Genomic DNA, 23,981 nt, shown 5'->3' on the forward strand with positions numbered 1-23,981 from the left:
GTGAAACTTCGCATATAAAATTTTCTCCAGCATCTGGTTTCATAGACTGAACACGTTGCATTAAACCTTTGTTAGGGAATACCAAAAGGGTTCTCGAGAGGGACTTTTTAACCCGCACTTCTGAGAATTCAACTTGTCAACTCACAATCTGTGCATAGACTTTAAAGCGGCATACGATTTAGTTAAGCAAAATGTGCTGTGGCAGGTTACGCTGGAACACGGTTTTCCAACAGAAGCGTGCCTCATTTGATGTTTTAACGTTTGATAGTTTAAAGCAAGGTGACGCTATTTCAAGGGATAGTGTACAGAGAAGCAGTGTCAATGCAAAGTCTAGGGGCGCTACATTTCGTTGGAAACTTGTCCTTCTCTTTTTGTTCAACAGGCCTCGCAGTCAGCTGTTAGAGCACAACTGGCTTTAACAGCCTCTTCTAGCTGAGATTCGCACATAAGACGACTGGCTAGATCAGCGTTCTACCTCGAATCGAACTAGGAGGACTCACAGAAGCGGTGTCCTAATGATGAAATCTCACGATGATTCAGCGGATGACTTCGATATCATCGATGTTGACCGCAAAGCAGTGGAAGAGGTGTACATGCTTTTTAAGCAGGAACCAGTGATGAAAAGACTTCTCACAAACTATGCCATGCCACAAACTATTATCATATTTATGACATAAACTAATTTGCGAAAAGAAACGGAGCGACTGTTGGCACCGCACTGCTTGTCGCACTGACCGAGTAGATAATTTCTCGGCGGTAGGAACAAAGAGCAGTCATACAAAAGTAATATCGTCGCATAGGGGTATGTATAATAATAGAAATGGGAGAATAAAACAAAAACTGGTTATTTGACTACTGTCTAACGGGGTAACTTGCAACAGCGGGGTAATATGCAACAACGCTATAACGGTCGAATTTATTGTATTTTTTTATCTGTTACTTTTGTTTTTAATCTATATCACTCACTGTATTTTGTTGATAACAGATCAAATAATCCCTAGATACTGTTATGTTAATTTTCTGCTGTTTTGTGGATTTTACAAAAATCTTACAACATGGTGTTAAATTCGTTGTCATTTTTTCGACTGCAGAACGTTTGCTTAGCCCAAAAGCACTTCAAATAAAAGTATCCCAACATACATTTTTTTATAGTAAAGTGAATAATAAGGAAATAAAATTATTGATTTATGATAACTAGTTTTGCTCATCCTGCTTTTACCACTTTATTCGTAAAGCAAGTCCCAAGTAGTAATTCGGGTTTTATTATACTCTTATGATGACATTTAAGACCAAAATTGGTCTTGAAGACCACCATAAGAGTACAATAAAACTCACATTGTTACTTGGGGTACTTAAACGGGGTAACTTGTGACAGCTGGCAAATATAAAAAGTTGTGTTCCGTTAACTTCACGAGGCTAGTTATCATTTCATTTTGCATCAAGCAATACTAAAAGCACAGCTGGAGAGTTTAAGATGCTCTCGGTAAGTTGGAAATATGCCAGTTTTTCTCTGGAATTACTGAAAATGGCCATAGAAGAGGCCAAAAAGAAAATATCCTTACTGAGAGAAACGACCACCAATATGATAGTGTTTAGTTAGGATCAGTCGTAATGTAATGATTAATTACTGATATATGATATATTACGTAACCAACATATCGATGATTCTTAGCTTCCACGCTTTCCTTCGTGACGCGATTTTGTATAATGGATTTACGACGTGTAATTCCGTGGGCCCCCGTTTGTTTGAACGAATCCTCATGCAAACTAACGGGGTTAGTTTTTAATTTGAATAACTGACAACCCTTAATATGCTGAAACTTGAACTGGTCGCCCTGCTCTTTGTTATTGTTTTGGTGGTTTGGTTTAGTTGGCAGTTGCAAGCAGTGAATATTTCATACATGATATAACGGTACACGATACACGGTACATGATATAACGGGCGGCAGTAGTTTAGTGAGTGGAAAATTCGGGTACCAACTGAAACAGCGTAGATACCTGCCATTGCACAACCCAATATGTTTTTGGTCTACATCGAAATTTTCAAGTTCATCCAATTAATCATTTTTTTGCATCAGATACTTCCTCCCTTTCAATTTTAGGTTCGGTTTCATATTCCTTTTGGATTCTAATTCCATCTGCCAATTTACAAATTTCAAATCCAATTTCAATTCCACGTCCAATTTCAACTTCAATTTGTGGTAAAAATTCTAGTTCAGTTTAATGTAAGTAAGTCAGAATTAGTCTAAATTGAAGCTTAATTTCAAGGGGTTTCCAACAGCAATGATTACTACGCACCTTTGAAAAAAGTTACTTTTGATTACTTTACTAATTACCTCTGATTACCACTAATCAATCTCTTATGATTACTATAAATTAATCATGATTACCAATGATTACTTAAGATTATCATTGATTACTCTACTGATTACCATTGATTACCTAATTAATTCGTAAATGTTTACAAAAGTAATCTCTGATTACTACGCACTTATACGCCTTACTGGAAACACCTTGCTTAATTTGAAGTCCAATTTCAAGTTCAATTTAAAGTCCAATATAAGTCCTCTTTAAGGTCCAATTTCAGACGTTACTTGAATACTATCTGCTTCTCTATTGCCAACTGTGCTGATCGGAAGAAGTTATGCCGTTTACAACAAACATGTTAGGTTACGTTCTGATGTCCAGCTGGTGAAAAATTCGTTCATAAGCGACATATTCTATTTTCTGTCCCATTTTAAGTTCTATTTCAACTGCAATTTTAACTAATTAAAAGTTATTACGTTGAGGGTCTTAGTCGAATCTCGAATACGAGTTAAGTTAGGAGGTTTTCCGTTTTATTCTACTAAAATTATACTACACAATGTTCACATTAAGGATAATTACAAAATTTCACTACACTATAATTACACTATAACTATAACATAGCTAAACTAACCATCCACTCACGTAAAAAATCCGCAGATACGTATTTTGACTGTTACATACAGCCTTCTTCAGTGCTTTGACTATCTGAATGAAGAAGCATCAACATATATCAAGGCAGTAGGGATGGGAAAACTATCATTAATTACTGATAGTTATCAGTAAGCAATAATATCACTAAGTATCAGTAAGGTTTCGCAGTTATTGATGCTTACTGATACAGTTACGTCGTCCCGTTAGAAAAATCATTTGGATTAAAGTTAATGGTCGGTAGTTGCATACGATAGACGAGAGTGACACAATATGTCGTCGTTGTACTCAGCAGCTTCGAGCCGGGGTGGCTCGTGCTGTTTCAAGCAGTCTTCTCTATTCAACTCGATCTAGGGTCATTTGTCACAAATTTAACAGTCGTCTCAAAAGTCATAAATCACTTTCGACTTGGTCAAGCCATCTTGCATGTTGAGTCTTCGTGTATCCGGTGCCGGTGGTGTTGCTGAAAAGAACTGTTGTCGTTGCTCTGCCGTCCGGCATCCTTACGACGTGCCCGGCCTACTGTAGCCTACCGACTTTCGTCAGATGTAGATGAGAGTCTCTGGGATTCTCAAGCAGTAAAAGTATGTCGTGATTCATATACTGCTACCCTTGATGCAAATCATGCCTCTCGTTTCGATACCTGCTGGTCGGAACACCGCCTCAAGAGTGATGTTGAACAGTATACTGGATAAGCTGTCACCTTGTCCCAACCCGCGCCGCGTCTCGAAGGGACTCGAGTGTGTCCCCGAAACGTGCGAAACACATTACTCGTTCTAATGTAGCTCTGATTAGTCGCAACAGTTTATCCGGAAAACCGGTTTCGTGCATTATGTGCCATAGCTGGTCTCGATGGACTGTATCGTATGTTGCTTTGAAATCAATAAAGATGTGATGCAAGGACACGATGTACCCTCAACATCTGCAAGATCTGTCGGATGGTAAAAATCTGGTCGGTAGTTGCGCGAGACCCCAGGAAATCCACCTGATAAATTACAATGTAAAGTTACAAAAAATAATGCCGGTATTACAATTTCTTATTTTTTTTGCTACAATGCCGTGATGGGTAAAATTACTGATATTTACTGATAGTTATCAGTAACGTACTGAAACTACTGATAGCTATCAGTAACGATTTTTAATGACAGTTCCCATCCCTATAAGGCAGGTGGGTAATTTTTAGGAATGCCAGAATGAGTACCCAAATTGAAAATTAAATATTAAAAAGTTTATCTAGACGAATCGGTGGATTCTATGGTAAGTTGATCCGTCCCACGTCGTGCTAGATTTGGAATTAAATTGGAAGAGCCATTTAAAATTGTTTCCTCCGCTATTGTTAAGAAGCGAAGAAGATTCTTGTTTATATATCCAGATTTTCAGCAACATCCACCTTCCACGGTGCATTGATTGGGCGGAGAAGATGGATGTTTTCATGGGTTAGTGGATGGATATTCCTGAATATATGTTCCGCTGCTGTAGATTGGTATCGATTGGTATAGATAAAATGAAAAGGTATCCGTTTGTCTTGCGTCTTTGTTAGCCTTGGTAACTTTAGCCGTGTGTTCCTTACAACGAATTCCCAAATTCCTTTTAGTTTGTCCAATATAAACTGTTTCACAGTGGCTACAAGCAATTTACGAGCAATACAACTCCTACTCTGTTTAATAATTCAATTTTAACTTTAGTAGACCCCAATCTATTTTTGATTTGGTTGTTCCTACTGGTGTAGACATTATCTAAACCTAATCTTTTCAATATTGGACGAAGGTGGTGCGTTAAAACCGTATCGTGTTCCACAGCTACTCTTTTCAGATCTTCTGTTATCGGAGTGAGCGTGGTAAAATTTTTCCTATATTGGATCTTACTTTTCTTGTTGACAATGGCTTGAATGGCACTTCTACTATAGCCATTTAGCTTAGCAACTTCAAAAATGTAGTCCATTTCATTTCAATCTGTCTCGCTTCTCTACTAAGGGGCAGCGATTCCATTCGATGGACCATGTGATGAAAAGACGCCATCTCATGTTGAAAAGAGTGCTAGGTATTACCCTTTTAGTGTTTGTGGGTTTTCTATACACTTCAAATTACAATTCCGGGGATCTTTTAATCGAGCAATTCAGAGACCCAAGGAAAACCAATTTTCCAGGAAAACCAAATTGATTAGGAAACTTTTCAACCAAGTCAAGTCCACTTCTAGTTGGGCTAATTATAGAGAATGTCTAATAGAGTACAATCGAGAAATTCGGAAATCTAAAAGAAGGGATTGGATGAATACATGCGAGCAAGTTGACAGCTTGCCCGTTGTAGCAAGACTTCACAAAGCCCTTTCAAAAGATCACACTAATGGACTTGGAAGCCTAAAAAAATAGACATGGCCAGTTTACAACCGATTCTCGGGAATTGCTTAGTATCACGATAGACACACACTTTCCAGGCTCAATTCAAACGTCTTCCGATGACGCACAGGGTTTCAACGCAGCTCAGTCGAGTTCAATTAGGGACGCAGATAAAGTTCAAGAATTAGCCAGTGCTATTTTCGGAGTCGAGAGTTGAGTGGGTAGTGGATTTTATAAGTCCCTTCAAGTCTCCAGGATTAGATGGAATTTATCCAGTGCTATTACAAAAAAGCAAGGATATCACGGTTCCTCTTCTGACAAAGATGTTTAGGGCAGGTTTGATACTAGGATAGGAATGGATTCTTAGGAATGAGAAATGGCGAGAAGTCCGGGTTATCTTCATTCCTAAAGCGGGAAAACATGACAGGAGAAATTCCAAAGCATATAGGCCAATTAGACTCACATCTGTGATTTTAACAGCGTTTGAAGAAATCATGGATCTTCATATCAAATTATCATTTTTGAAAAGAAGACCCTTGAACAAATTTCAGTTTGCCTATCAAGCAGGAAAATCAACTGAAACAGCTGAACTGAACTGAAAGAAATCTCACTTGCAGCTTTTCTTGATATTGAGGGAGCATTTGATAATGCCTCCCACAATTCAATACATAAAGCCATGAAGAAACGGGTGTTTGACAGGTGCATTTCCAACTGGATACATGCTATGCTAACCAACCGCATAATAACTACAAAACTGGGAGGATCTACTTTAACGACAAAACCAACTAGAGGTTGCCCAAGTAGCACACGTTGTCACAATTGAGTCGCAGCGGCTGATATGCGACAAATTTAAATGTAAAACTTCGGTTACAGTAACCTAAAATATAACAGTTGTGTAACCGAAATAGCGCAACTTATGTAACTAAATATGGTTACATTAACAGTTACTTAATAACCAATATGTAACATGTATAGTTACAAAATGGTTACTATTGAAGTTACACATAAACTGTAAATTGACTTTCAATTGATGGTAAATTAGTTATCTTGAAACTATTATTGCATAGCGAAAACAATGCAGCAGGTTTATTATTTCAATCTATGGCTGTCATCAACGTCAAGCAGTAAATTTAACTGTTGAATATAGAAGAGTGTATAAATTTCGCTTGTTATTTCAACACAAATTTTAATGCAGTTTCAAATTTATGGTGAAATGCATGATTCTAGCTTTGAAAAAATTACGCGCTCTTATTTAATCTAGCTTTTCGTTATTTACTTCTTTGAAAAATTGATTTTTTGTAACACAAATATGTACAAATATAAAAATTTTAATTTTAATTTTCTGATTTTTAAATTTATTCTTAGCAATAATGAATTAGTGGAGAAGGTGTTTTCTAGTGATTCTTGTGAAAAGAAAGTGTTAATTTAATATCAAAGAATAGTTTCACTTTGAATAAAACAGTTTACCAGCAGTGTTAATCATAGAAGGTTACAATTCAGTTACTTTCTAGTTGCACGTAATCTTAGCCTTCGACCTGGTTACGCTATCGGTTACGGTAACCAATATTAAATCTGTTGTGGTCACTTATTTCTTATGTCGTCATTTCTAAGTTACACTGTAACCTATTTTCATTGCCGATTTCGTTTCGATGTAACTTGATCGTTTTGAAGTTTGAGAATAATCAAAATTTGTTTATTTAATATCAATGTCTGTGCGGAGAAGATTCCAAGTACCAATTACGTAAATAAACGCATTTACAAGAGCATTTTACAACCCGTGTACCAATTGTTTATCTTTACCATAAGTAAAATTCTTGAGATCTAGTTTTTGCTTAATCCGTTGTGTTTACAAGGAACAGTGAACAAGTTGTTGCGAAAATGTTACTAGCCGACTATTTTTGACTTCGTAACTACTCGTAACGGAAAATTAACTGTTTTGCGACCAGCAAATTGATGACAAACTTGGAAAAAGGTTTCATTTCTGTCACTTGATAACTAATTGGTAACTCGTAACTGATATGTGACTGTTTTACGACGACCAAGTTGTTGACAGTTCGAAAAAAAGGTTTCAATTTGGTCATTTGGTAACTACCTGGTAACTTTTTGAGATTTTTGTCACTAGAAAACTAAAAAGTAACTATTTTTAATTTTATGTAACCTAACTCGTTACAAGTATCCTAAATGTAACTGCTGTGCAACCTTTTTGTATTTTTTTATTTTTATGATTAGTTACAAGTGCTACTTGGGTGCCCTCAAGGGGAAGTCCTATCTCCTATGCTGTGGTCCCTAGTAGTCGATGATCTTCTAAATAAATTGGCTGAAAAAGGCTAGAAAGTCATGGGATTCGCAGACGATATAACAATTTTAGTAAGAGGAAAGTATGAACATACTCCCAATTCTTTTTTTACACGGGGGATGCGTCCCGTGTAAAAAAAAACCGTGCAAAAATAAACCGTGTTATTTCGAGAAACCGTGTAAAAAAAACCGTGTTATTTCGGGAAACCGTGCAAAAAAAGTCGTGTAAAAAAATTCCGCGTACTACAATCCGTGTAAAAAAAGAATTGGGTGTACAACTGTTTTTGGTGAAATTTTAGAAAAACCGTGTTATTTCGAGAAACCGTGCAGAAAAAGTCGTGCAAAAAAAAAATCCGTGTAAAAAAATCCGTGCAAAAAAGAATTGGGTGTACTGTTTCCAATAGAATGCAATCTGCCCTGAACTTGGGTGTTATACTTGACCATAAGCTAAATTGGAACAATCATCTAGAGCAGCGGTTCCCAAATGGGGGTTCGCGAACCCCCAGGGGTTCGCCAAAACTTTAGTTCGCTGCAGAATAGTATAGGGAAATCCGTCAGGGGGTACGCGTACCGAAAAAAGGTTGGGAACCGCTGATCTAGAGTATGCAATCTCAAAAGCAAACATTGCTCTTTGGGCTTGCAGCAATACATTTGGCAAAAAGTGGGGACTTCAGCCAAGAATGATTAACTGGAGCTATTCATCAATTGTGAGACCCAGACTAACATATGCTTCGCTATTGTGGTGGCCTAAAACTACACAAATAACAGCTCACGAAATGCTTGAAAAACTACAACGTATGGGACGCTATTCAATAACTGGAGCAATGACCAGCACACCTTCCAAAGCTCTAGATGCTCTTTTATATCTTCTACCGTTGCACCGATTCGTACAACTTGAAGCAGAAAAAGGTGCTCTTAGACTTAGGCGTGTTAAACATTTTCAAGATGGAGATCTCAATGGACACCTACGAATCCTCCGAGATTTTCAACTGAACACCCTGGTAATCATGAACGAAGACTGGATGGAAACTAGGACAAACACCGATATACCCTTCAAAGTAATCGAAACCGGTCGCAGATTATGGGAAGAAGGTGGTCCTAAGACTCGTCCGGGATCAATCCTGTTTTACAGCGATGGTTCTAAAATTGGCAAATCTACACGAGCTGGTCTTTTCTCCGATAGTCAAGCAGCTCTAAATGCCTTAAAGGCATACACATGCCAGTCAAAGCTGGTTTGGGAATGCATCCTGTTCCTAAGACAATTAGCTATAACTTTATACTAGGTACCTGGGCATACTGGTATAGAAAAAAATGAAAAGGTCGATATCTTAGCGAGAACTGGTTCAACAACTGAATTCGTTGGGCCTTAGCCATTCCGCGTGGGGTCTACTTCCTGCTTAAAAGCTGAGCTCAAAGTCTGGGAATCATCAACGATTGATGCCAACTGGAGAGCTGTTTCAACATTACGACAATCAAAGCGTTTTATTATGCCGTGCAAAAGCATCACACGCAGCTTAATCAGTTTGAATAAAGTGGATCTGAGTACACTGACCGGTCTTTTAACCCGGCACCGTCCGAGCAGATATCACCTCAAAAATATAGGTAAGCTGATAAATGATATATGCCGCTTCTGTAACGTAAGTTCGAGACCTCGGAACATACACTGTGTCAATGCAGCGCACTAATTCAACGAACTCGGAGAGGGCGTTCTAACGCCTAGCAAGATATGGTCTGTTGAAACAAAAAAGGTACTGAAATTCATTTAGTAAGTCATACCTACTTGGGGGGAAATGCAAATTCATAGGGCGACCAACAATCTGACTCATAGTGATGGAACGAGCTGATTATGCAAACAGCAAATCGGAGTATACCACAATAGATCTAACTAATGGTGACAGTGGTTCAGGCTCCCATAAAAAAAGGATACACTTCAAATTCGAAACTGGTGTCGAAGTAAGCTATAACCTGAGATTATAACCGGATTCGAACCCCGCTAGGGCATAACCCAACCCACCAGAAGGTGGAGTTGGAAGATACGTCGCTCGCTTGATGAGGGGGTTGTGCAGTCTCCTTTCCGCTCTTTCTCCACCACTCTAAAAATTTCATTACTTTCTTCTACCGTGTCTTCATCAATTGTAAAAGAACTACCGTTTCAAAAAAATATTAACCAATAGTATTATTTTCAACATTTGCAAACTATGAATTCACACGCTGGACATGGAAAACTCGACATCAATAAATCTCATTAAGAAAATTTCATTCTATAAACCTATCACCTCTGACGAAAATTGTTCACCTTAGTCGAAAACTGAAGTAACCGATTCATTTCTTCTCATTTTTGCACACGCGCGTTTGTTTTTTATCGTGGTAGAAAAGAAAATTTGCCTTTTACTTTAATAATTAAAATTTGGGTTATTATTTTACTAGTTAAATGAACAAGTGGTTTTTTGGCACTATTGAATACTGCACTGAAAATTTAATAATACCACCAGTATCTAGTAAATTAAGTAAATTTCATAGGCCCATGTATCATACATATTTCTTAATATATGACATTTTTTAAGTGATTGCGAACATTTTATTTTAAAATCTTTATAAAATATCTTATCGTTATGAAGCGTACTTTGATGCACAAACTAGTTCATATATCTCATACAACATATTATAGTAATTATTTTTTACAAAGTGCCCAAAGATTTTTCAAATACATTAGCAAAACCATGTTACACTAAAAAACTTACATCGTTCCGTGATAAGCCCTCCGCCGAGGGTCAGAAAATCGTAGAAAAAAGGCTTATCGTGCAGATCGTTCCTCGTTAGCACCTGCTGCAGCAGGTCCGGATGATTAACGAGCACGAACGGTTTCGGTCCGAGGAGAATTTTTCCCAGACGATCCACCTGCAGGAAGTATTTCGCCGTTAGCCAGAAGGCTTGCTTGGAGGTTTTGCCGGAAAACACCCACGCATGACCGAGAATCGGCAGCACCGGCTGGACGGTGCGGATTTGATCGGCGAAGCGACAACCGATCAGGATCTTGAAGTACTGATACGCAAGCAGGAAACCGACAATCGATAGTAACACCAGAAAAACCATGGTTGTGATTAAAAGCGGACCGAACTGTCGAAATAGTACCCGTGGACTGAATTCTTGTCCGGCGAACTGATTGTTTGAGATGCAATTTGCAGTTTGCGGAGGTCTACTCGTACTTTTCAGAACGTGAGCGAGTAAAGTAAAGTAAAGATTCGTTTGCCAACCGGTTTAGGGAGCGCAAATGGTCCATTTAGTGCATTGACTGCAGTCCGTACCTGGATGCGGAGTGACCTTCGCTAGTTCCGCGTTGCATTGTAGTGCATCACACGTTGTGGTTCGCCAAAAAGTGAAAGTGTTTATTCGTCGGTGTCAAGTACGGTCAATTGTAATCAGAACAATAACAGCATGTTGTTTGCAGGTCGAGTTATTTATTAAGCAGCAATTCATACGAGTTGTGGCTGTAACGGCTAGTCTTGGTGGAACAAGTCAAATTAGTTAGCCCTTAATTCCGTACGCATGTCACGTGCTTTTTGCATGTTTTTGTTGGTGGATGTGGTTCAGTTCGTCCTGCTCGTACAGATTTGCCGGCTCGAATCATGAACGATAAAGCTGGCTGGCAGTGAGAAGAACTTTCGTTTAACAAATTTGATTGTTTTCATTAGACTGATGACACGTATCTTGAGTTTTTTATCTGCCTAAACTACCAATCGGAATGCCGGCGTGGCGCCGATTACGAAAATCACGTCGATGAATTTTTGCTTCGACAGGACGTGCTTTATGAGTGATTTTTCTACGACTCATTTAGCCAAAGTTAGTAGGTACTGACCCAGAAACTGTCTGTGTGGAATGTAGAAATTTTTCTCCCCAACTGGTGTATTTCGGATAACAAATCACACTAATAGCCATAGTTTTTTTTTCATTCATTAGTTTTTTTCCTCAGTTTTTTATTCAATTTGTTTACACTTTTAAATACAAAGTTAGTTGTAACTTCAAGCTGACAACATAGCAAGTGTACTCTCATCGTTTGCTTTCCCTAGCGTAAAATTTAATGTCGCCAAACTTTGAAATCCACCTGTTCGACTGGCCGCTAACTTTTCGGTTTCCTATCTGCTCTGCACTCGTACTCGAAACAAACTCGTACTCGCTACGTTGTGTTTTTTTACATGGATCGAATGATGCTGGATCATTTCGTTTTACTGTGAAATTTTTACTCTAATTTTTTTTTGTTCGTTTGTACACAACCTCACCGCTCTCATACTTTATCTATCTGTTGTAACTGTTAATTCTATTATGTTGCAAAAAGAAACTAATTCATAAAATTTGGTTCAATTCAACAACGCAATATTTCATGCTCTCTCGTGCTTAGTATTTGGTAAATCTTTTTTGCTTCCAGAAGTATTTTTTACTACTCTACAATTCATAACCATCGAACCGAGTCCTACGGGATGGGCATATTTTATTTTAAAATTTTTTGGTCGTTGTCCTTCGCAATCAGATTAACTCGGTAATTGATGGCTTTAAAGTTAACCAAATGTACGGGAAAAATAAAAACAAAGCGTACACAAAATGGGATTCGTAAAATAATTAAACTATCCGTTTTTCTACCGGTTCCGATGGTGGAAACCCAATTTCCCACCATAATGTTGCAGCTTATCCGGTAGCTTAACTCACCCATGCATGCACGTTTACGTACAAACAAACATCGCTTCGGCAGATTCGCACACATGCACAGATACATGCAGATCCGAGTTGATCGATTGATATGTTAACAACAAGTTCAAGAATTAAATCTGCTTATTATTCTCTTCTTTGTTTTGGTTTTCCGGGGATTTTCGACAGGTCGGCCGTATAGGCTCTGTAACGCAGAGAAGTGCTGCCACTCTCGGGTGTTCATGTCCATCTGAGTTGTGGATTATACTTCTCTTTCCGGGCCGATACCAGTTTTTTTTGCGTTGTGTGTACTTTAAAATACTTTATTTTGTAAACTTCAATAGCATTATTAAAGTTGGTATGGGGGTTTTCCGGTGAATGTATGCTGTAATCTGTTTTCCCTGCCTATCAAAACTCTGTCTGTTAGTTCCGAACCTAGAGTCTGTGAGTGGACCGTTGCTAGTTTTGAATAGATTTGAATCTGTTTCCTTATACATTATTTTCAAAAAAAATCCCTACTATCGAGATCACATGCATACACTGGATACTTTGTTTTCAACATTTATTTACATTTTTTTCGCAAAATCTATCTCTGTATTGTATTTTATCCGATGCCACAGATCGATGTTTCGTCAATGTGGCTTCTGGTTGGACAATCGATTTGAAAAATATTGATAAAAATGATACGTATTTACTATACCCAATCGTTTACAACGAAAAAAAAACTGGAGGTTAACCCAAAATCATAATATATCAGTGTTTCACACATTGCTTGTAAAATGAAAAATAATGCCAAAAACGTTAATTTGAAATTTGAACGTTAGTCGTAAAATTGTTCAACCGGTTGCGAGATAGTGGATATTTTATATGAGTAAATTTTTACAATGAAAATCTATGGTACGGGAATGTCTCCGGTTATGAAATAGGTTTTGTGTTTTGGTTATAGCTTTTGATCGGATAATCCAATTTCGAAACTGAGTCGTTGGTAGTAACTTGGTAGTGCTAGTTTAATAAACATGCCAAAAATGGTGGGTGTTTCACAACCGGGAATAATCCCCTATTTAAATCTTTTTGGTGTTAACCAGATTCGAAAATGTTTGTGGATATGAAATGGGGAAGGTACCTAGGGAGAAGCGCCCATCATAGCACTGGTCATTTCAAGCTCCCACTTAGTGCCTCCACGTTGCCATACTTGGAAATACTCTAATTTGTAATTGTGTGGTCAAGCTAGGAGATTCGGGGTGGTTAGTTCATCCCTGAGGGTCCGCGGTATCACAAACTTTTATTAGCAAAGATACATCCAACTATTGTAAATTGTAAATACATGATAAAGAAATCATTCGGTACGAGAGGTTTACGCTTTCTTCCTTACTCTTGATTTAAGGAAGTGCAAAAGAATTATGAATCATTTCTGGTTCTAATTGATTTCTTGGAAATATGCTAAGCAGTTGGCCTTACACGCTGCACGTTACGCTTAAAGCATGCATCTTTTCGGATTATCCGCGAACTAAGCTATTTTTGATCTGAACTTTATATGAACAGCCGTCAAATGGAACAAGTAATAATCGGAAAGCACAATCTCAGGGAAACTACGGCACATGAGGGGAGACTTTTCATTTTATAGTTTCCAAGTAATTTTTGACGGGTTTGGAAACGTGGAGCCGAGTGTGGTCATGCTGTAGAATAATTTTTTTCGTGCCTCTGGTCGTATTGTGGCAATTTTTGGCCTCCGGGCTCGACTGAAAGCTCAATAGAATTATACTGTTTCACAATCATTTTAATTTTGTTTGATTCTTTATTTCAGAGCCTTCAGCATGCGGCTGGCTCGCCTCTCAAGCAGCACTTTAAATTTTATTAAGTTCCTCTAGTGGTTTTCATGACCAATTTTATAAAACCGCTAATAAAACTATGAACTCCACGAGAATCTTCTGACGACCGCTATAAAACTTCTTTCCGAAAACGAGGCCTATTTTCTGAAGGTTTTTATAACCTTTTGAAGTGTCAAGCCATGAGCTCAAGTTGGTTTATTTCGCACTGCTGTATGCAGCGATAAAACCAATTATGATTTTCGCTGCTTGACGCCGATCGATTACACAAATCTACAAAGCATAAAGTTTGCTGCGTAAAACGCTTTATCACCCAGACAGCTTTATCAACTTGAAAATATATAGCCGTGAGCAGAAAAGGTAAATCTTTACTGACATTAAAACCGATTAATAAAAACTCCCTTTTTGCAACTCATAGTTTCCTTTGATGAATTGTTGTTTGGCGCCTAAAAATGCTAGAAAACGGCAATGTAGCCTCGCATAACAAAATGATTTCGGTGTTCAACTCTAATATTCTTCATAATTGTAGTAATAGATCGGTGCTATTAATAGCACCATAAAACTGTTTAATCGCGGTTTGATAAACAAACGCAATAAGATCAACTTTGATTGGTGCGCAACAGACTTGGCATTCTCTTTCCACTTCGATTTTGCTTTTTTGATTACTGCTTCTCAGTCATACAAAATTTGAATGGGGCATTTGTAGAGCAAATGATTGTCTGCAATACTGCTGAAGAAATTAATGTGTTATCTTTTGTGTTTAGGGCGCTATAGGGCTGCAATGCCCAACGGGGTAGCAACTAATTCTGCAAGTGTCCCATACATTGCTTTTTCAAATTCTTGTTGGTTGAGATGCACTAATCTAAAGAGCAAAATTGTTGCGAAAAGAGCATGCCAAGCCAGGTGCGCCATATTGTATTGCTACGCCTCACTTATCGTAAATTTATAAGGGATATGGCGCAGCCAACCAATTTTATCGTGGTAATATAAGCAACCACAATAAATTTGATTCATTATCAGTTTTATTATGGTTTGGTAAGTAGTTTTTACTTGGGTCAACTTGGTATTGAGCAACACCATGATAAAACTATTCATACCGCATTAAAATTCAAACAAAACCAAGTGGCTTTAGAGTTTTTACTTGTAACCACGTTAATTGTAACCATGAGGTAATTGTAACCACGGCAGTGTGAATATCTAGCCGACCTGACGATGTAGAAGCATGACATGTGGGGGCGATCCCCACAGTACTTTCTTTTTGCGGACGAAAAACTAACGTTCAAAATCCCTTGAATTCTTTACGAATGCATGGAACATCTTGGAAATGGCTTGACGGGTAACTTTTAATGTAGTAACAAGTTCTTCTTGCATTTTGCATGGATCCTCATGGACCAATGCCTGCAATTCAGCGTCTTTGCAGGTTTTTGGTGTATACTAATGCACTTCAGCCACCATTCTTTAATTTTTCATAACGGTGTCGCCGAAGGGGACGGCAGCAGGAATTAACAAACAAAAATGCTTTATAGTATTCAAATAAAGTGGGACAAGACGTGCCAGGGGAAGATCGGAAATTAGATAAGGAAGAGTAATTGATAACTGATAACGGTAACGGATAATCGAGTCCGACCATATACACTAGCGCCACGTAGTGAGTCAGTTCTGCGCTACTTTCCATACCATCTTGAAAGTGACAGTCCTTTGAGCAACCTTTTTTCAAGTGCTCTCTGCTAAAAATAATCTGCAACACCTTGGATTCAAATACGGTAAGTGAAATCATCGTAAGAAAGGTTACATTCTCAAGACCATAAAGGACTACCGGTTATATTAGCGTTTTGTATATCAACAACTTTCTGGGGTGCCGCATGCTTCTGGATCTTGCCTTCAAGCTTGAATGCGTTGTTGAACTTCTTTACTCGTTGTTTCATCAGCGGTGACAGAAGATCCCAAATATATGAACGCGTCAACCACTTCCAATTCATCGCCGACAATAGTCACTGTCCGTGAGAGGTGAACTTTGTCCTGTTTTGAGCCTCCATTTCTCATATATTTGGACTTCGAAACATCGATTCTTAGCACAATCTTTCTAACCTACGTTTTTAGACTGACGTAGATTGCCTCCATTTTCCAAAAATTTCTAGTAATGATGGTATCTGCGAAGGCTTGGAGTTAGCTCCTTTTGCGGAAGATCGTTCCTCTCGTTTTGGTGCCAGTTCGTCAGACTATACGCCATACCTTTAATGGAAATGTTAAGTAACATGCAGTTCAGCCAATCTCAGCAATCCTCTGCGTGTTACAAAAGGACTCGAGAATGCCTCCGAAATACGCACATATCGCAACACTCACTCTATGGTAACTTTAATTAGCAGCGAAATCCTGAAATTCAATCTCGCACATTATCGGCCATAGTTGTTCGCACTCGATTGTATCGTATGCTGCCCTGAAACCCACAAAAATATGACGCGTGGGCACGTTGTACTTTCAATATTACTGGAGGATTTGTTGGAAAGTGAAAATTTGATTCGTAATAGCACGGGCCCCCATAAAACCCACTTGCTGCCCTACGAATTCTCTTGCTATTGGGGATATACGACGCAACAAAGTTTAGGAGAGCACCTTGTAGGCGGCGTTGACCAGCGTAATGCCGTGGTAATCACTGGTTACAGCAATCTAGTCAATCGCCGTTTTTGTAGATGGGACAGGTTACACCTTCCATCCACTGCTCCGATAGTTTCGCTTCTTTCCATATGCTTGAAATTATCCAATGAAGTGCCGTTGCTTGTGGTTCTTGGCCATTGAAGAGCTTTGCAGAGAACTAGTCCTTTCCAGCGGCTTCAGCTGACCGATTTCTTGCTGGATCTCTTCGAGGTCGGAAACCGTGCGTTTGTAGGCACCCCTAGGTTGGCTTCCGTTGCATCTTCTTCTGTTGCTCTTCGCCGTTGAAATGCTCATCGAAGAACTGCTCGTTTGTGGCCATATTTCCATCCTCGTCCCTACACACATCGGGCTTCGGTCCCTTACGTGATTAATTCACCTTCTAATAGAATTTACGCATCTTATTAGCCTGGAATAGTCAACAACTGAAGGAAATTATAAGAGATCCTAGGAAAACAAACTAGGAGCAATATGATTTGAATCTCAAAGTAGGAGTCAATAGCTTGAAAGGTTGCTCAAAAACGTATGAAGAGCTAGAAAACAACTCAACGCAACTTTCAAGCCTGATTCTACAAGCGTATCATAAAAGCTGTTCTACAAAGGAACGCTCTACTAATAGAGATGTGCCTTGGTGGAACAAAACCTTAGATAAATTTAGGAAGAAAACTCGGAAACTGTTCAACCAGGTCAAACGGACACAACAGTGGGAAGCATATAAGCAATCCCTCACTGCCTATAATAAGGAAATACGGAGATCAAAGAGGATACACTGGAGGCATACATGTGAGAACATTGAAAATACTCCAGTAACAGCAAGATTGCAGAAAATCCTCGCTAAAGATCATTCAAATGGGTTAGGCACCTTGAAAAAAGAGGATGGCTCTTTTACTAAATCTACTAAAGAAACATTAGAGCTAATGATGAAAGCACATTTTCCCTGCTCAGTCATTAACTCATACGAAGACCAAAGTACATCGGCATTGAGAACTGTAACTCTTGAAACCAGGACAGACATTCATGAAATAGTGAATGAAATAACTGGGCTAGACAGAAACTGGAATGATGCATGCACTTTGGCCCAAAAAATTTTTACGAGAAGCAAAGTGGAATGGGCGATTGACTCCTTTGAACCCTTCAAAACACCGGGTAGGGATGGAATCTTTCCTGTACTACTACAGAAGGGCAAGGCGTTTTTAACACCTACTCTGACAAACCTTTATCAGTCCAGCCTGATACTAGGCCATATTCCAGCAGCATGGCGACAAGTGCGGGTCAATTTTATCCCGAAGGCCAATAAAAAGGACAAGACTTCACCAAAGTCCTTTAGGCCGATAAGCCTTTCGTCTGTGCAAGCCTTTCGTCCCTCTGAGCAAATATCAATTTGCTTATCTAGAAGGTAAATCTTCAGTAACAGCATTGCATACGGTTGTAAGGAAACTAGAAAAGTCTTTTGAAGCGAAAGAAATATCACTAGCAGCCTTCCTAGATATAGAAGGCGCCTTTGATAACTCATCCCATAGTTCAATGATAGCGGCTATGATGAAACGTGGTTTCGATGTATCCGTTATCCACTGGATTGGCGAAATGTTATATACGAGATATATCAGCAAAACTTGGAAGTACATCCACTAGCGTTAGAGCAATGAAAGGGTGCCCACAAGGAGACGTAATATCACCTCTATTGTGGCCTTTAATAGTTGATGATCTTCTTCAACAGTTGACAACCTTAGGCGTTGAAATAATTGGCTTCGCAGATGATATAGTCGTAATTGTTCGTGGGAAATTTGATTCTATCATCGCCGACTAAATGCAAATTGCTTTGAATTTTGTTTCATCATGGTGTGATAGACAGAGCCTCAACATTAATGCCAATAAAACTACTATCATACCATTTACGAGAAGGAAAAAAGTTACAATGAGTAACATAAGTTTGAAAGGAACACTCTTGAAACTTTCAGACACAGTCAAATACCTTGGAGTATTTCTTGACAGACAACTCAATTGGAATACACATCTAGAACAAGCTGTAAACAAAGCTACAAATGCTCTATGGATATGCAAAAGAACTTTTGGTAAGCAATGGGGACTGAAACCATAGATGATCCAGTGGATCTATTCGGCTATTGTGAAGCCCAGGATTACTTATGCCTCGTTGGTCTGGTGGCCAAAAACAAAAGAGAAAGCTATTCAGAAAAAGCTAGAAAGACTTCAAAGGCTAGCTACTCTCTCAATAACAGGTGCAATGAGAAGTACACCGTCGAAGGCATTGGATGCTTTACTTTATATGCTTCCACTGCATCAGTTCATACAATTAGAAGCTAAAAAGAGTGCTCTGAGGATCAAAAGATCTATGAACCTATGATGGTGGTATATGATGGTGGTCTTACAGGTCATCTCAGTATTCTAAAGACTATTAGTATTAATCCTCTGGTAATCAATAATGAAGACTGTATGGCGAAAAAATACAACTTTGACCGAATTTTTCGTGTATTTGAGCCTAGGCGTGATTCCTGGGAAGACGGTGGTCCCGATCTTCACCAAGGCTCGACGGTTGTTTACACAGATGGTTCAAAAATGGAAAACTAAGTGGGAGCAGGAGTAATTGACCTAGGAATAGACATGTCAATTTCTGTGGGTAGATGGCCAACTGTGTTCCAAGCTGAAATTCAAGCAACTCTAGAGTGTTCTACTGTGTGCTTGCGCAGAAACTATAGACATTCAAATCCATGACATTCAGACATTCAGTTTCCATGACTCGCAAAATACTGGAGCTTTCAAAGAAAGATCTAAGCATCTATACTGGTCTAATAACAGGACATTGTCCGAGCCGCTATCATCTGAAGCTTATGGGAAAATTTCAAGATGATATGTGTCGCTTATGTGGCATAGAAAAAGATGACTCGGAACACCTGTTATGCCGATGTCCGGCAATTTTTAATAAAAGATTAAGGTTCTTCGACAGAGGGCTGTTAAAACCCTTTGATATTTGGAGAACAATTCCCAGTACGGTAGTGCACTTTATCCGAAATGTATCATCGGACTGGACAAATGCTATTAGTCAAACAATGACGGTCGCTTCTAATAGTGGTGCGTCATCTTGACAACATAGCTATAGTAAAATGGGGGATATATCACAATAGATCAAACAAATGGTCGCAGTGATAAAAATACCCTACATGGAAAAAAAAAATCCGGACAGCAAGACAACCCACACGAAAACAGGACTTGCCCGAGTAAATTAGGGCGCAGAAAGAATGATGGCATTGAACTGGAGAACAAAAATTGACAGCAAGAATCGTTTGTCGTTGGTTTCATTTTATAAGACATCAAAAGCTTTCAGCTTAAACTATGATATAAAGTAGAAATGACTCAATTTAGAATCGAAGATAACATGCATTTTTATACTCATCTTTTTCCTATAAGAATAAGTGAGCATCGCAGAAAAATTGTAATAGAATATTATCAGCTCTCTTCGCTTAGCGTAATTGAATATTTTCCTCCCCTTCATCTAAGCGAAAAATAGCTTGATCACTGGTAGTGTTTGAATAGCATGTCTGTATGGTGAAAAGCGCTCGAATCACTGATTATTGAATTATTTATACTAGCTAGAAAAATGAATGGCAAATCATTCGCAAAACTATCAGTTCATCAATTATGAAACTGACAGGCCAGAGAGAACACTAATGTCGTCAAAATCCAATTACAATTCAATCAACAAACACAATAAAAAGAAGATAACACAATCATAGCGCGGTAATTCGCAAACATAATAAAATACAAATTTTAATTACCGAACAAATTGATTCTCCAACCAGTACCAACATATCACTCTAATTTAATTGTGCATATATGATATACACCATTTGGTTGGCTCCGGGCATTTCGCAGACTCGCACTACACTCGCTTTGTTAGAGCACACTCTAGTTTCGACGATTATAAAACAGCAATCATTCCGATAGCGACCGTCAAAGTCAATTGAAAGAAAATACGATCCCACGATCCTGCCGGCGGTTTACTTCTTCCTAATTACATCGAACAGAAATAACATAATGCACAAGCTAGAAGAGCTCAAGGGTACTCCCACTGGAAAACGTGTTATTCATAGGACTAAATTGAAACAAATTATTCTGAGTGCGTTTAGCGCGCAATTGTGCGATGACATTTGACATCACACCCACTTTTCCGCAAACCAGCTCTCCCGCTGGAGTCGTAAATTAAATTAAAAGTCACGCACCACTTTCACACATCCAATGTATCGCTATCCACTTTCAGTAATCACTCTTCACTACAACAGTACCCAGCGTCAACGCCAGTTGTATTCTCAATTAATTGCGTGTAATTAATCGCTTTAATGTAACCCTCCCTTTTGTTCGTCGGAGGTCTTTTGTTTAGTATTTTTAATTCGATTTCACACTTGATTGAAATGGAAAACAAATTATGTATCGTCAAACATTTGCTCATTTGCGCTCGTTACGGTTTTGATCTGTGCCTCCGGCACTGTGGGGCACATACACAGTTCACAGATCCTGTACACAGCAGCTTTGTGCTCCATTATGTGCCGTCAGTTGTGGCTGGATCCCCATACACTCATACGTACACGCACACACATATGTATATAAAAACTTTGCTTAAATATTTATCCTAAGTCTTCAACTATTAGATTTTTGACACATCTAAACGGATGCTCAACAGTTCAACCTGGCTTTTGGGTAGAGGACCAGCTTGGGTTGCAATTTTTTTTTCCTTTTCGTTACCTACTTGTAGGGATGAAGATACGGTTTGGTTTGTAGTTAAATCGGTAATTTCATCTTTTTCTGCTTCAATTGTGGCTGTACAAAAGTTTGTGTGAGTGTGTTTGTGTGACGGTGAAAGTACAGTAGTGGGAGATTTGAGATGGTGCCTATGATGGACAGATTACTACGTCAGCGGATGTTTCCACCGGATGCTGTGGTGATAGTAGAGCAGTATGCAGGACAGCACGAACACCACTAAGCTGGGTCCGGCCAGGATGGTCGACATGCCGTGATGCATCGCCGCTGGGTGTTCTCCTGAAACGAAGGGGGACACAGTACTAGTAGGATGTGCCAAGGGGAGAGTAGGTAGGTCAACCGAGGGGCCTGGGCGCGATACCTACCATTCAGTATGTGCACCCGGATCGAAGCCGGATTGGCATTGGAGGGTTCGCACGTGTACAGCCCGGAATCGCTGGAAATCGCTTTCTGGACCAGCAGCCTGCTGGATGTTAGTACACCCTTTTCGGTTACCAGCGAGATGCCACCTCGAGGCGAATCGAAATTGATATCCTGGATTGAGGCAAAGAAAAGAATGAAATACAAAGACGATATCACCGGTGAGAATTCGCATCTATCTCTGAATGCATTCAGTTACTTACATCTCGGTTGTGCTTCCAGATGACAGCCGGAGGAGGCTCGGGGGCGTACTTGACGATGCAAGTGAGATTTATTGTCGAACCACGATTGATATATAAATCCGGCCCACCGTTGATCTCTGTCACTGGTTCTTGACGTAGAAGATGACCTCCCCCCGAAGCGGCGCAGCGCAGTGGTGACGGTCGAGTGCGTGCAACGAGAGCAGGAAGGTCAAGAAGAGATGAGAAATGGGATTCGACCGTGAAACTACTTTAGATAAAACTGGTGCAGTCATTCGAACGATTTTATTTATTAGCAAACCAAAAAAAAAGCAAAAGGATTTCTGTTATCCAAAACTAGTTGAACCAGAAAAGTATGTTTGTATGTTTGAATCACTGTGTGCTGCTGGCTCAGCAGAAGCAGCAGCCGATCGATTGAAACAACTCTTGCAAGAAAACTTTTTCGTTCGCATCAGAGAAACATTCCAAGTTATCCTTCTAGAGAATATCACGCCTCTGGCTGTTTACTTGCGGCTAAAAAGTTACTCTTCGAAGATTTAATATTGCTAAGTTTTTGTTGTTTGCATTACTCTGTGTACATTGTTGAACAAAGATCAACATTAAAATTTGCTGCGGATATTTCAATCAACATACTTTCTCATCCTTTTCAATTATCCAGAAAGCACCTTAGCGCTTTACCTAAGAAAGCAAGCATACTGAAACAATAACGTCCAATGAAATCAGATGGAATACTCACCTACTACCGTCAGATAGACAAAGTGCCCAATCGGAGGTGTTGTCGATATCTGGCACTCGTAGATGCCGGAGTCCTTCCGCTGGGCGTATCGTATCCTCAGGGTCCACTCCTCGGTGTGGGGTGAGTGCATTGCTTCGAAGCGCTGGTCGGAGGTGTACGTGTACCGGCCCACCGTCAGCAGATGGATATCCCGATGGCGCACCCAGGATACCTGGAATGAGGAAAATTGATATTGCTTTTACAACCAAAAGAAACGACGCAAAAATTCGCTTTAAGTGGCTGTGTACTGAAATGTAAATGAGTTGATTCCAGATAATTTTAAAGACGTTTCTAATTGGTTTAGTGCAGCGTGGCTGAATAAAGGAAAGATCCTTTTATCCCTCAATTGCCACTTCCAACTGTTTTCGACGGTGAACTTTCAGCTCCGTTACGCTGCTGAAACTGCTAGAGATTACACAGTCATTCTATTTTCTACCATTTCAGTCTGTTAGCCACGCCGATTAATCCCTCTGCTTATGACATCTTAAGATGGGACTCGGTTTGTGATGTCTTAATTAAAAATCGACAATAACGTTAAGCTTCACGTTTTCATTCTTATTCCGAGTCGGTGGTAGCGAACCCTGCGGGCGGGCTGGCGGGCGGACCCGGCGAGCGGTTGTGTTCTTGTATGATGCGGAACAGACGCCTGCAGAATAAAACCGAAAAGATACTACACCGTAGATTGCGGAAAGCTTGAAGACAGTTGAAGTCGGCTAACGATAGAATCTTAATTGGCACTGGGAAAACGCCTTTATTTCAGCCTAATCTTTCTCTCGATCTTGGCTGACTCCCAGCCATTTGCAGCAGCCAGCACGTTTATGGCACGTTGGGCGTGTGGGATTCTTTGATTTCAAAGCTTCGCTTTTTCTCGCTGACACAAAAGTGGCACATCTCTGCGCCGCCGCCGGAGTTGGGGTAAAAATATCGCCCCCCACGGACCGAAATTACCACCGACCGAATGGGGAAAAACAGCTTTGCTGATTCGATTGACAGCAGCTTTTATTGGAAAACTTCCTCCGGATTTATTTACGGTGGACAAAAGCCTCCTCTTGTCAATGGGATATGCGAACACG

The 23,981-nt window shown here is 39.5% G+C and overlaps 1 protein-coding gene across 1 annotated transcript in view; it reads right to left on the reverse strand.

Moving 5' to 3' along the window:
* LOC128739390 (probable cytochrome P450 4d14) overlaps positions 1–23,981 on the reverse strand; it is a 278,111-nt gene that overhangs the window by 2,134 nt on the left and 251,996 nt on the right. Inside the window, exon 4 of the mRNA XM_053834873.1 lies at positions 22,870–23,080. Within this exon, the coding sequence (XP_053690848.1) occupies positions 22,870–23,080 (211 nt within the window). The remainder of the gene's footprint in view (positions 1–22,869; positions 23,081–23,981) is intronic.

The sequence above is a fragment of the Sabethes cyaneus genome, chromosome 3, assembly GCF_943734655.1.
Source record: "Sabethes cyaneus chromosome 3, idSabCyanKW18_F2, whole genome shotgun sequence".
NCBI classification, from domain to species: domain Eukaryota; kingdom Metazoa; phylum Arthropoda; class Insecta; order Diptera; family Culicidae; genus Sabethes; species Sabethes cyaneus.